Here is a 13,202-nt window from a genome sequence, read left to right as displayed (position 1 = left end):
GGGGGGGGGGGGGGCCTCGAGAGGGTGAAAGGAGGGAGGAGAAGGGCGGGGCACGGAGGCCCCAGCAAGGGACGAGACTCCAACTCTGACTTTTTCTGCCGCTCTCGGTAAGTTTCCAGCCCGTTATTCGGACTGGGATTTCTTTATTTACTTGGGAGTGCAGCAGTTTGGGAAGGATACCCCCAGGCCCGGAGAGATGCCCCCACTCTCAGACCCCGTGGAAACCATTGTAATTTAAGAAGTGATCTCTTAGCACTTGGGGTGGAGATTCGGGAAGGGGTGGGGCCGGCAAGGATTTGGGGTTCTCAGCAGAGCCCTCCACTGGTAAACTTCCTTTAGTTTTTCCCCATGGCTCTTCACTCTCTCCTGAGGACCCTGAGATCAGGGCTTTGCCAGAGAACACCCCACGTCTGGGGGACTCCAGGCACCCCCTTTCTGGACACTGAAGGGTCCTGGGAGGCTGGCTCCTTCTTGTCAAGCCTCCCCCTGCCAACCCCAACCTCCCACCCCCAGCATGGATCTCGCCCATTTTTCCCACAAGATGTCCAGCAGGCACCAGTCTGGCAACAGGGTGGGGTGGGGACCTCGTGGGCAGAGCCAGAGACTGGGGTTTCCCTGGTTCTTGGAGGCAGGGGCATGGGATGAGTCACTGGGTGACTCACTGGGTCCCCCTCCTCCCCACCCCAGGAGAGGAGGGGGGTGAATCAAGGATGCCTGTCTCTGGGGGAGCCCCCAGCTTCTGATGACTCTGGAGGGGTATCAGCTTGAATTTTCATATCCTGGCCCATATGTGCCCAGGATCAGGACTTTGAGGAGACAGGAGGCCACACTGCTAGTCCTGCTCCCCCCTGGACCCGAGAGTCCATCCCTGGCTTGCTCCAAGAGCAAGTCATGTCGAAGCTGACACTTACAGCTTCAAGGAGCCAGGGCTGGGAACGGCGGTGTGAGTATTCTCCCGGAGAATTCAGGAGTCCGGGCCCCCAGCCTCCTCCCCGCTCAGACTCAGGAGTCACGGCCCCCAGCACTCTTCTCCATCACCCCCAGGAGTCTGGACCCAGCCCCCTTCTCCACCAGGATTGGAGCATCTCACCCGCCCCTGTGCCAACCCTTGAAACAACAACTTCCGGACCCCCCCCCCCCCGCCCCAGACCCGGCTTCCACTGCAGCCATGTCTCTCCTCCTGCTGGTGGTCTCTGCCCTTCACATCCTCATTCTCATCCTGCTTTTTGTGGCCACTTTGGACAAGGTAAGCCTACTCCTGCCGCGGGGCGTCTTGTCCTGCAGACCCCTGCCACGCCCCTCTTCCACCGTCACTCGGGCCCCACCCCTTTTCCCTAACACCTACCCTTCTGAGTCCTGCCTCCCGTGTCTCTACCCCGCCCTTTCCCCTGACGCCGCCCACTTTCCTTTCCTAACCCTACCCTTGTTTCTTTCTCGGTCCACCCCAGTCCTGGTGGACCCTCCTGGGGAAGGAGTCCCTGAATCTCTGGTATGACTGCACGTGGAACAATGACAACAAAACGTGGGCCTGCAGTAACGTCAGCGAGAATGGTGAGGGGGGATAGGGGACCAGTCTGCAAGGGGAGGGGTCACCCCAGGTCTCTCCACGGGACCAAGAACTAGGGAACCCCTCAGAGTTTGAGTGGGCAGGTCTGGGCCCCAGTGCTGAGTGGGGCTGATTATGACCCTCTTAACTGGATGGTAGGGGGCAATATGCTCATGTTCTAGAGAGGATGGACTAAAAGCCCCCCTCCTTTATGATTCAGAAAGAGTGGAGGCCACATGCTATAGGTTTAAGGAATGGGGAGAAAGCTCCCAAGATTCTGAGAAGGTAGGATTATATTTTCCAAAGTTCTAAGGAGATGGGACTGGTGTTCGGAATGGATGTCGGGGACCAATTTGTCCAAGTTCCAAGGGATTGAAGCTGGACCACATTAAGGTTCTAAAGGGGTGGGGCTGAATCCTTCCAAGGTCCTGAACAAGGTTGGGGGGTTAGGGTGCTGTTGCATCTGAGTTATAAAGGATAAGAGCTGTATCCTTCTAAATTTCTAAGTGAAAGAAAATGAAAGATTAAATGCTTTTCCCCTAAGAGTAAAGCAAGAACTTCTGTTCTCACCACTTCTGTTCCAGTGTTGTACTGGAGGTAGCCAGTGCAACAGGGCAAGAAAAAGAAATAAAAGGTATAAAGAAGGCAGAGGAAAAAGTAAAAATGTCTCTATTCCCAGTGGACATGTTCATGTAGAAAATCCTAAGGCATCGTAAAAATAGCTTCTAGAACTGATAAGGGAATTTAACAAAGTTATAGGAATCAAAGTCAATGTAAGTGATACTCCTAAGCATCCAAAGTTGTATGGCTCTAAATGGGGTGAGGCAGTGAATTCTGGACCTACTGTGACTTCCACTTCTATCTCCTCCTTATTGCAGGCTGGCTGAAGGCGGTTCAGGTCCTCATGGTGCTTTCCCTCATCCTCTGCTGCCTGTCCTTCATCCTGTTCATGTTCCAGCTCTACACCATGCGGCGAGGCGGGCTCTTCTATGCCACTGGCCTCTGCCAGCTTTGCACCAGTGAGCACGGGCCCCGGGGAATTGAAGGGAAGGGAGGGGGACTGTCCGGGTGTGGGGGGCCCCGAGAATGGACATCGGGTCAAAGAAAACAAGTATCAACAGCCCAAGGACCACCTGAAGTGCCTCCATAGGCTACCTCTCTGCCTGGGGACTTACAGAGAGTTGTCCTTTTCACTGATTCAGTGGTTTGTGGTGTGCGTCTCTGAGTCATGTCGAAGCTGACACTTACAGCTTCAAGGAGCCGGGGCTGGGAACGGTGGTGTGAGTAAATAATTTAGATCCCAGGGAAGGGGGGGGGGGTGGAGATGGTTGGCTAAGTAATACTCCAGGAGAGAACTCTGAATCATAATAGTAGTGATTTTATAATAGCAGCCAGCTTCTGTTTCTGGTGGACCTACTGTGTATCAGACACCTCAGGGAGTTTATATACTTTAAAACTTTTTGACTTCAGGTGCAGAGAGCTAAGTTATCATAGTCCTCAGTTTCTGGAATATTCTCTTCTTAGGTTCCTATAAAGTCCCTCTCATTTTAATTCACTATTTTTGTGCTTGGCTCACAGAAAGGCACTAAAAGATATCCCTTGAAGGGCTGAGTGGATGGATGGATGAATGGATGGATGGATAGTATCTCCCATTTTATGGATGAGTAAAGGGCACCCAGCTAGATCAACTAAATTGCCCAAGGACAGTATGCGGTAGCTTCCTTGCAGGGCCCTGAGGGAGCGAACCACAACTCCCAGAAGGCAGCGGTGCGGAGCCCTGGCTTTCCCGCGGCTTCTTTGCCCCGTGGGTTGTTGGGAAATGCAGTCTTCTTGCCGGTACTGCGTGACACCTGGTCCCCGTCTCCCCGCAGGCGTGGCGGTGTTTACTGGAGCGCTGATCTACGCCATTCACGCGGAGGAGATCCTGGCGGAACGGCTGCCCGGGGGCAGCTTCGGTTACTGCTTCGCCCTGGCTTGGGTGGCCTTCCCCCTCGCCCTGGCCAGCGGCGTCATCTACATCCACCTGCGGAAGCGGGAGTGAGGGCCCCGCGTCGCCCTGCCGCCTCTGCCGGTGCCCGGCCCCTCCGTCTCAGCCCCAAAGCCCCCGCCCCCGGCCTCCTCCAGAAAATAAAACCGTTTAACCTCTTGCTCCGCTTTTGCCTCCTTCCTTCCTCCTTGCCTCCTCCAGGGGCCCAGGCTGCTCGTGCCTGACCTTTCCTGAACCTGGGACAGCCCCTCCAGCGGCAACCTTCAGAATGTCCAGCTCCAGGCCCCCAGTCCCTTCTAAACCAAGACACAGGAAGCCGGGGTCCCAGCCGCCTTTCTCCTTTCACAGACCTGAGGCCCTGGGCCCTCCTGCCTCAGGATTCCTCCCGAGTCTAGACCTCTAGGCACTTGTGGGGAAGGACCAGGCATGTGGGTTTCCTGTCCTCTTCCTCCGTGTACAAGGGTGTCTTTCTCTCAACCAGGCAGGGTGTGTGTTGTTCTAGATTGTTGGTCTCCGCCGCCACCCACCCCCCACCCCGCCCACCTCTGGGAAGACAGATTTTCTGTTTCCCTCTTGGAACTCAGACACCTCTGTCATTAGGACCCAACCCCTCTTCTTTCCCCTCCTCCACCCAATTCGACACCTTAGCAAAAATTAGATGCCATCCTCCATCCCCCCTCCAGGCTTACCCTGCCCCACCAGGACACATGTGGGGGGCGGGGGATGGCTGGATTTTACATCCGCCCGTGCCTTGGCTGTGTGGGTTTGTGCAGTGAACAATTTGCACGACCGCACATGGCTGTCCTATCTTCCCTGTTCATAAGACCCAGTCTTTGGGGAACCAGGGCCTCTCCTCAGGAGCCAGGTCTTCTCTAAATCCTCTTCTGTTACCCGCAGCCAGTCTATTTGACCAACTGCGAACCCAGTCTCTCCCTAGGACTACAGCTTTCTCTGCCTAGGCCCCACCCAAATGCTTTCCCCGCCCCCCGCCCCCTCCCTCCCCGCCGAGATCGGTCTCTTCTTTCCAGGACTCTGATGCTTTCCTTCTCTTCAACTCCTGCAGCTATCCCATGCATCCAGATTTATTAAACATGATTTATTCCTTTGGGAGAGGGGATAGGGGAGAAATTGATAGACCAATAAATATTGCACAGGCCACTGGTGGAAGAAAGATCCAGACCGAGGTAGTTTCTGCAGAAAGGGTGAGGGACCTGGGCAGGGAAGGTACCTGAGGTTGTTGGGGCCTGAGTGGAAATGAGTCTTGGAGTGAGGATGGTCTCTGATTCCTCCTGACCCACGGTTTTCTGCCTGACCCAAGGCCCCCAACCCCTTTAGCCTGAACCAGCTGATCAGCGGTTGACCAGATAGTCAGCCTGAGGAGCAGCGGCAATTGATAGAAAGATCGGGTTTCCTTTAGAAATTGATTGGTTGCTTCTGTGCGGCGACAACTGGCGGCCTAAGGTTGGTAAGTGCCCAGCAGCTGTCATTGGCAGTTGGCCAGAGAGCTGGGCTAACCGGCTCCCATTGGCTGTGGACGGGGGCTCCGCCTTGGTGAACGTGTTGGGCATTTTGCCCGGAGTGGGCTAAAAAGGCAGTGATCTATGGCCTCGGGAGGGCACAGTTTAACCACTGTGCCTAGTGGTTTGTAACACTGAACAGCTGTGATTGGCTGACACTCCTCCTCAGCCAAGCCATGTTTGGATGTTTACGGCGGGGGTGGGACTAAGGGATGGCCTGGAAGCCAAGCCAAAAAGCTTTGATTGGCTGTTCGGGGGGGGGTGCCTAGCAACTGTAGGCTGCCTTAATTGCTAGCTTTGTTTAAGACTACAGTGTAACGGAAGTGATTGCCTGTGGGTGAGTGGAAGTTAGGGCGGGGCGAAGCCTAGCTTTGATTGACAGCTTATCGTGGAGGAGGCGGGGCTTTGTGCCTCCCCAGGTGGCTGAGCGAGGCTGGGCTGAGGTTTCGCTCAGGGCTTGTCACTGCTGGGTGCGGGCTGGGGGGTCTCGAAAATAACTGTGGGCAATGGGTCCAGTTTGGGGAAGCCCGGGGGTGGGAACATCCCGATGCTGGGGGTCAGGGCTTGCAGGTGGGTCAGGGCCCGAGTTCCGTTGAAGGCCACGTCACAGCCTGACTGGGCCAGGAGCCAGTGCTCTACCTCCGACTGGAGCCACTGGGAGGTCTCTGCAGGGAGAGAAGTAGGCGTTGTGAGGAGGTGACTGGGACCTGGAAGGACCGGGAAGGGACAGCAGGGAGGGCACAGGGCAAGGAACATGAAGGGTCTGGGTTTGGGAGAAGCCTAGGTGTTCGGTTGAGGCTAGCAAGTAAGTGGGACAAGGCCGAGGAGGGTCCAGTTCTGGGGCTCTCATCTAGGGACAAGTCAGGGAGGTTCCTGTTGGAAAGGAGACAACCTGAGGCTCACATCGGGAGGGAACAAGAGTCTCTTTTGGAAGGAGCGCTAGGGAAGTTGGGAGCAAAGGAGGTCGTGCCACACCAGGAGTCTGATGATCCAAGACCCTTATTCAGGATAAGGTCAGGACAGGGAGTTCACCCCAGGGAGGGACCAGGTCCATCAAGATCGGAAGCTGGGTTCAGGGGAGGGGGTGGGGGTCCCATCTGCTGAGGGCCAAGGTCACCCCGGAAATTGGTCAGATTCACCAGCTGGAGCTGGGAGTGCTGGGCCTGCAGTGTGGGGCTGTGTCTCGATGGAGTCTGTTCCAGGTGGGGCCACGTCACCACTGGGCTGCGATGGTCTGGGGGCAGAGCCTCAAAGGGCAGGGGGCGTGGCGAGGGGCGCGGCGAGGGGCGGTCCTCAGGGCAGGGCCACCCACCACCGGGTGCGGGGTCGAATCCTACCTTCCCGCTGGCCACGCGCACCCGGGGGCAGCCGGGCCAGGAAGCTGTGCGCCAGCAGAGCCTCCTTGGCATGTTCGTCCTGCGCGCGCAGGGCCAAGGCGCTGAGCAGCTCCGAGTTGTTGGAAGTGCTGCGATAGTAGAGCATGTGCGCCAGCTCCAGAGCCTGCACGCTGCGCCGCTGTCCGAACATCTGCAGGTGGGACAGCGCCCGCGGGCTCAGCCGGGCGACGGGGAAGGGGTGGGGGAGGGGCCACGTCCCCACCCATATACACCCCGCCCCCAGTCACTCAACCCTGGGATGGTCCTTCCCACGGGCTCCCGGGCTCTCCCCAGACCTCCTGGGTTCAGGTGACCAGGACCGGAGCCCGGGTATTTGTATTTCACACACACACACACACACACACACACACGCACGCACGCTCTCGCCCCAGCGACTCCGACGCCACTGACAGCTTTCAGCACTGGTTTGCCTTTTAGCCTTGGAACTTTCTGTGACGATGATCTTTTTTTTTTAAGTCCTTATCTTTTAGACACCTACTAAAGTATTTCCAGATGATATGTTTAGGATTTGCTTCAAAATAACCCAGCGGTGGGAGAGCAGGGAGTCTTTAGGTGAAACCCGGATTGACTGTGGATAATTATAGACGCCGGAGGCTGGCGGCGAGGGAGCTCATCATGCTGTTCTATTCCCGCATTTGCTTGAACTTTGCCATAATAAAAAGAAGGTTTCAAAGGTTAAATTGTCAAGAGAAGTGTTAACAGAAAACAAATACTCCAAGCCTCTTTGAGGGAAGGAGAATGGGGGGAGGGGCAAGTCTGGGGCCCAGCTGTCTATTAATGGGCGGACCCCTTCCCCACCCTTTGCCCCCTCCTTGGCTGGACCCCTTTTCCCATCCTTGGTGTCCCTAAGGAGGGAAAGGAGAGCCCACCGGTGCTCTTGGGGGCTCACACTAAAAACCTCCACTCCGATTGCTCCATTCATCCACAAAATGAGTTCAAGCCTGCTGGGTCCTGTAGCCGGCAGGCCTGGGGGCAGTCCCAGCTCTGTCCCCTACCAACTATGAGCCCTCGGCTAAGGCCTAAGTCCTCCGGGGGCACTATCAGTGAAATGAAGTAGATGACAGGAAAGGGTCTGGAAATCAACAGGAGGTTTTTGAGACAGTTGGCACTGTGCCAGGCCCATAAGAGGCATTTCAACATTAGCTACTACGGAATATTTGACTGAACCTCAGGCTGGGTGCTGTCTTTAAAAGGCATGTACTGTCTGCCCAACTTACACCGGGACCTGAGGTGAAACGCCTCTGAAGTCAGCAGAGCCGTGGAAATCGCTCAAATGACCTGCCCAGGACCGATGACACGGTTTTGTGCGACTGTGCTCTCCCTTACTACAGGCCCCGCACGGTCAGTGTCTGTCCCTGCGTTGGAACCAGTCGCCATCTCGTCGGTGGGAGGCGAGATGTGGGAACTGCATGTGTTAGGGACCGTAGGGGATGAAACACACCTTGGGTTTTCTGTCTGTTTCTGCCAAGCTTATGCCACTGAATTCTCAGACATTAAGTGGGGCTGGTCATGCTTGGTGGCACGCGGAGGAGGCCAGACCTCTCTCCCCGGAGAGGACGCAACAGCTGGGTGTTCCCTTTAACACTCACTACAGCCCCTCACCCCACCTCCCAGCCTACCAGGTCCCCCTCTCTTGTGCTCCAGATCTGGGGTGGCCTCGCCGTGTGCCCAGTCCCAGGCCAGACCCCTGGCAGCATCCTCGCTCCCTCCTCAGCAGTCTGTCGGTCCCTAGCCCTGTCCTCCTGCCCTGACTCTCTGGGCCGTCCCCTCCTCTGCAACCTGCCCCATGCATAGCCTCCTCCCGCCTGCACCTGCCCCTTCTGGTCTGTCCCCGCTCAGCCCCAGAGCTGACCCTGCTCTTCCCTCGCTCACAGTCCTGCCATGGCTCCCCAGTGCCCTCGGAGCGTCCATGCTCCCTGGCCTGACGCCAAGGCCCTGCATGGCTTGGCCCCTGAAGACTTCTCCCGCTCACCTCCTGCTCCCCCTCTCTGAATGCAGCCTGTGTGGATGAGCCGGTTTACCCTGAACATTACCCTGAGCTGCCCTCTCTCTCTCGGGCCTCTGGGCCTCAGAACAAGCCAAGTCACCCCTGGTCTGTTCTTAGAAAACACTCACTGCCTCATCCTCAAGGTTTGGAGTGGACATAGTGTCCCACAGATGAGCAACTGTGTCATCAGGCTCCTGCAGTGGCCACTGCGACCTCCGTTAGGCACGCGACAGTCTGTCCACGTGCCCCACACCTCTCCCTGCACGGCAGGACCGGCCCTGAAGCATCCGCGGGATGCTTGCTTCTCAACAACCCCAGGCCTGCTCTGTGCTGGGCCAGGGTATGATGGCAGGCCAGAGGGGCACCATCCAGGTCCGAGAAGGCTGGGAAGGTTTCCTAGAGCCTCTGAGCTGAGGGTGATGGGTGAGCCAGGGATGGCCCGCCCAACAGGGGTGAAAGGACATCTCGGTCAGAGGGAACAGCAGCTGCAAAGGGGAGAGGAGTAAAGGGAAGCAGCAGAGTGGGGAGCAGGAGGGGGTGCCAGCAGTATGTTTTGGTGGAGCTGAAGCGTAAGATTGTGTTGGTTGAGGCTGGGGAAACAGGGTTTCTGGGGCCAGGCTGTGAGCAAGGAGCAAGGCCAGCTCTGAGGCCCTTGGGGATGGGCTGGAGGGCTGGGATGAGACTGACTGGGGAGGCTGGGAAGACCTGGGCTAGGGCCAGTGCAGAGGGAACGAGATGGCACAGAAGCGGGGCAGGAAGGACAGTCTGGGGACTGACAGACTGGGGGGCGGGGCAAGGGCCATCTCCAGGGGTCTAGCCAGTGATTGGGGGGGGTGGACAGGGCCCTCTACAGATGGAGAACCACAATGAGGAGCGGGTATGGGGAGCTGCTGCTGGAGGGGAGTGCAACAGGCCCACCAGGGGGCTGTTCCGGAGTTGGCCAGCTCCAGGCTGAGCATGGAGCACCACATCTATGAGATGACAGACAGCGGCCTGTGGAAACCACAGAAATGGATGAGCTCTTTTGGGGGGAAGAAAGAGGGATGTGCGTACTGCAGCAAAATCAGCTCCCAGGTATCTGATCTGAGAGCAGTCCTCAGAGGGGGGTTTGGGGAAGAAGGATCTTGAGCTCAGTGGGATGCGGTGCATAAGTGTGGGAAGGGCTTAGGCACATCCAGGGAGCAGGCAGGGCCAGGGGTTTGGACTCTGGGAGAGGAGCCTGCACCAGAGACAGATATCTGGGAGTGACTGACACACAGGAGGGGACAAGAGTGTGCAGGGAGGGGCAGCTGGAGGAGGCTCAGAGGGCCCACATTTAAGGATTGGCGCTTAGCCCGGAGCATGAAAAAACATTTAATGGGGATGCGCTAAATTAACTAGGGACCTGGGTTTTAACCTGGCCCCTGCAGAGCCCAAGAGGCTCCACAGCCCCCTGGGGCCTCAGGCAGGTGGGACGGATGGTCCACCGAGGGCTGGGACTCTGGGTGCCCCCCCCAGACCAGTGGACACCCCTCACCAGCCTCCCTGCTGCTGGTCTCACAGTGCCCCCCCTCGGTGGTGGCTGCACTCCCCGTATGTGACACTCTGCCATGGTAACTGCCTGCTGTCCTGTGGATAAAGCCCCTATTCTGGCATTCAAGTCCCCTACCACCCTCTGGGGCCTCACTTCTCCACCCTGTACCCCGGACTCCAGCCCTGTGAGATCCCCCAAGCTGTGCTCGCTCAGCCCCTTCTCCACCGGGTTCAATCCTCCCCTTTCAAAGCTTCCCTTAAATCCCGCCTGACCCCTAGTGCTCCGCAGGAGTGGCTATCCCCACCCCCAGCCCTTCACCCCCTCTCAGCCAGCCCAGCCTGGCTATTATCTGTGCAATTTATTACCAGTCCTCCTAAGACCCCGCTGGGATGGCTATAAACAGCTTGAAAACCAATGAACCAGCGAGTGAATGATCAAGTACAACGGATATCACACACCAGTCCACACTCCTGGGGCCAGGGTCAGCCCTGGGGCGAATCGGTAAAAGGCAGCCCCTCTGGGCTGACTCAACCTTGACTCAGCACACATGGCACAAGTTAGTTTCCAGCCCCCACCCGTCCCCTCAGCCTCGAATCCTTGGATGGTGAACAACCCGCGCAACTGTATGAGGCGGCTGTGTGCTCACATGTAGCAGAATCAGGAAGGGAGGGTGTTAAAAATACAGTTTCCTTGGCCCCAGTCCCAGTTTCCAATTCAGTCCATTTGGGCTGGAGCTCAGGAGGCCTTATTTATAAAACAGCTTCCCTGGTGATAATGACAGACCGCCAGGAAGAGAAAGCCCAGAGTCAGAGAACAACAGCCTCCTTAGTAATAATAATAGTAACAGTAATGGCTAACTCTCATACGGTACATTTTGTACGATATTTCAGGCTCTGTTCGTGCATTTGATCCCCACAAATACAGGGTGGCCTGAGCTTCCGGCTGAACACCCAGAAGCAGGGACCCAAGAAGCACGCTGGGGGCAGTCCACTCACCTTGGAGGCCCGGAGGCCCATGAACATAGCAAACAGGAGCAACAGCAGGGAGGTGGCCATCTTGAGGTCTGACAGCACCACCATGCCCACGTTGACAAAGAACACCACGCCCGAGACGAAAAGCGTGAGATTGAGCAGGGCGCGCTGCGTGGTGGACGTGCGCACCTTCAGCTCGGGTAGCAGCTGCTCCAGGCCCTCCAGTGGCGTGTCCTTGAAGCTCTTCAGCACCAGGTGCCCCCGCTTGGTTCGGGCTGCCAGTACCACCCGCTTAAAGTACCTCCTGCCAGACAGAGGGGGGCAGGGCAGTGAGGACCATCCCTGGGGAGCCCCCTCCGGCCCCGGGGACACTCTCTCTCTAGCTCCGGAGTCACACACTCACTGTAAAGGCTACTTAACAGGGGCGGGAGGAAACTCAGAAAGAAGCCCAGTTGGGGCGCCTGAGGTTGGTTAAGCAACTGCCTTCAGCTCAGGTCATGATCCTGGAGTCCCAGGATCGAGTCCCGCATCGGGCTCCCTGCTCAGCGGGGAGTCTGCTTCTCCCTCTGACCCTCCTCCCTCTCATGCTCTCTCTCTATCATTCTCTCTCTCTCTCAATAAATAAATAAAAATCTTAAAAAAAAAAAAGAGAGAAAGAAAGAAAGAAGAAAGAAGCCCAGTGTCCAGCAACAGGGCGTCAGTTAAATAACGCAATGCCCTGTCATGGGGCACATAGATATGGCTTCTGGCTTTAGGCACTTGCTGAATGGGAGCGGAATACCAATCTTTTCGTGAGCTGTTTTTCAAACTCAAATTCTACTTTTCATTTTGAGTGTCTGCGAGGTGCCAGGGAGCGCTATTAAGCTCTGGAGAGGCAGCAAAATGAGTCAGTCATGCCTTTGTGGAGCTTATAGTCCAGCGTGAGAGACAGATAATTAAACACACAGTCTGCAAGTATAAATATCTCCTTGGAATAGATTCCTGGAAGTGGATTTACTGAGGGGTATGTGGGGATATGAGGGCTTTTTGTTTTGTTTTGTTTTTTGCCTTTGGGTTTTTTGTTTTGGTTTGGGTTTTTTGGATTCATGACCATATTTGATTAACTGATTTCCAGAAAGACTAGGTAATTTACAGGCCCAAGAGAGCTGGCTCTCCTGACCCTGCTCTGTATTAGAGTAGCCTCTGTTAAAAATATAGTGTTCACCAGAATTCTGGCTGCGCCATTTTTTCAGAATGTGGTCTTCTCTTTCTGAGCCTCAGCCATCCTCGTTTGGAAAATGGGGAGGTGTCCCTACCCTTCCTCTTCCCCTGGGCACTGTAGTTCTTATTTTCCCTTGGGAAGAAAAGGCAGCATTTGGATGATCTCCCCACCCCTTTCTTGACTTCCCCCCAAGGTCCCGACACCCGAATCCAGACACTGACCTGTCAGTCCCCTCTCGACTCTAACCTTGCTCCCTCTCGCTGCAGCTGGGGAACAAGGGCCGCCTCACCTCTCTGCAGGGGCCGACTTGATGAAGAAGCCACGTTTGGAGCCCACGCTGGACTTACGGGGCATCTGCCCGACTCGCTGGCCCAGGGCCCAGAACTGCATGTAGATATACTGATCCAAATTTATTGTCACCTGACAAGGGGAACAAAGGAAGCAGAGGCAGCTGAGCATGGGCTAGGGTGAGAACATAGGCTACTAGAATTAGACGCCCCTCCCCTCAATGATTTCCACCCCTCTCCCAGGCTTATCATCACCCAGGATGGGTCTAGACAGGATGGCCATGTACAGCTGCTCATGTTGTATACTGTACAAGGGCATACTATCTAAGATGGCACCATTTACCTCATAGTCATTTTTATTACCACATTTCCAAGAATCTAAGATGTCACTGATTTTAAGATACTCTATTATTTTTTAATTGAATAAATATGACATGTAGCACACTGTAAGCTTAAGGTACACAACATGTTACTTTGATACATTTATATGTCATAATATGATTGTCAATTGGATATTCCATTATTTTATGAAGCAGCTAAAAGAGAATTATATTGTCAGTTAAAACTATGCCACACCACCACTTATAAGTCATATCCCAATTTCAGACAATAAAATATGACTCAGAAAAAAAGTATATCTTAAAAATCACTATAAAATGGGGGACTTTGGAAGATTTTAGTATTTTTATTTTAATTTTGTTGACTTTAAGGATGAGCGTTTTATATTATTTATTATTACAGTTTTCTGGCAAATGGTGATAAAGACTCTAGTCCTAGGAAGATCTGTATATTATGA

At 55.2% G+C, this 13,202-nt stretch overlaps 2 protein-coding genes across 5 annotated transcripts in view; one reads left to right on the top strand and one right to left on the bottom strand.

The window, feature by feature from the left end:
* The window catches only part of EMP3 (epithelial membrane protein 3 (MAM blood group)), a 4,128-nt gene extending 435 nt beyond the window's left edge, over positions 1 to 3,693 (top strand). Inside the window, exons 1-5 of one of the 3 annotated variants that reach the window (XM_025849915.2) lie at positions 7 to 107; positions 1,075 to 1,246; positions 1,449 to 1,551; positions 2,425 to 2,565; positions 3,418 to 3,693. In XM_025849915.2, the coding sequence (XP_025705700.1) occupies positions 1,169 to 1,246; positions 1,449 to 1,551; positions 2,425 to 2,565; positions 3,418 to 3,587 (492 nt within the window). In that variant the 5' untranslated portion in view covers positions 7 to 107; positions 1,075 to 1,168 and the 3' untranslated portion in view covers positions 3,588 to 3,693. Of the gene's footprint in view, positions 1 to 6; positions 108 to 1,044; positions 1,247 to 1,448; positions 1,552 to 2,424; positions 2,566 to 3,417 lie in introns of those variants that run through there. The other 2 variants (XM_025849914.2, XM_025849916.2) reach the window with 2 other exon arrangements.
* Positions 3,694 to 4,614: 921 nt separating this feature from the next.
* Positions 4,615 to 13,202, bottom strand: part of TMEM143 (transmembrane protein 143) — a 20,195-nt gene continuing 11,607 nt past the window's right edge. For both annotated transcript variants that reach the window (XM_025849923.2, XM_025849924.2), the window contains 4 exons: positions 12,409 to 12,539; positions 10,943 to 11,222; positions 6,388 to 6,577; positions 4,615 to 5,715 (listed from right to left, as the gene is read on the bottom strand). In XM_025849923.2, coding sequence (XP_025705708.1) covers positions 5,501 to 5,715; positions 6,388 to 6,577; positions 10,943 to 11,222; positions 12,409 to 12,539 — 816 coding nt within the window. In that variant the 3' untranslated portion in view covers positions 4,615 to 5,500. The remainder of the gene's footprint in view (positions 5,716 to 6,387; positions 6,578 to 10,942; positions 11,223 to 12,408; positions 12,540 to 13,202) is intronic.

This window comes from Callorhinus ursinus, unplaced genomic scaffold (genome assembly GCF_003265705.2).
Source record: "Callorhinus ursinus isolate GAN/ISIS: 27379988/994484 unplaced genomic scaffold, GSC_fseal_2.0 scaffold71, whole genome shotgun sequence".
Classification (NCBI taxonomy): domain Eukaryota; kingdom Metazoa; phylum Chordata; class Mammalia; order Carnivora; family Otariidae; genus Callorhinus; species Callorhinus ursinus.
The sequence above is the reverse complement of the archived record's forward strand: the minus strand, read 5'-3'. Positions and strand labels throughout refer to the sequence as shown.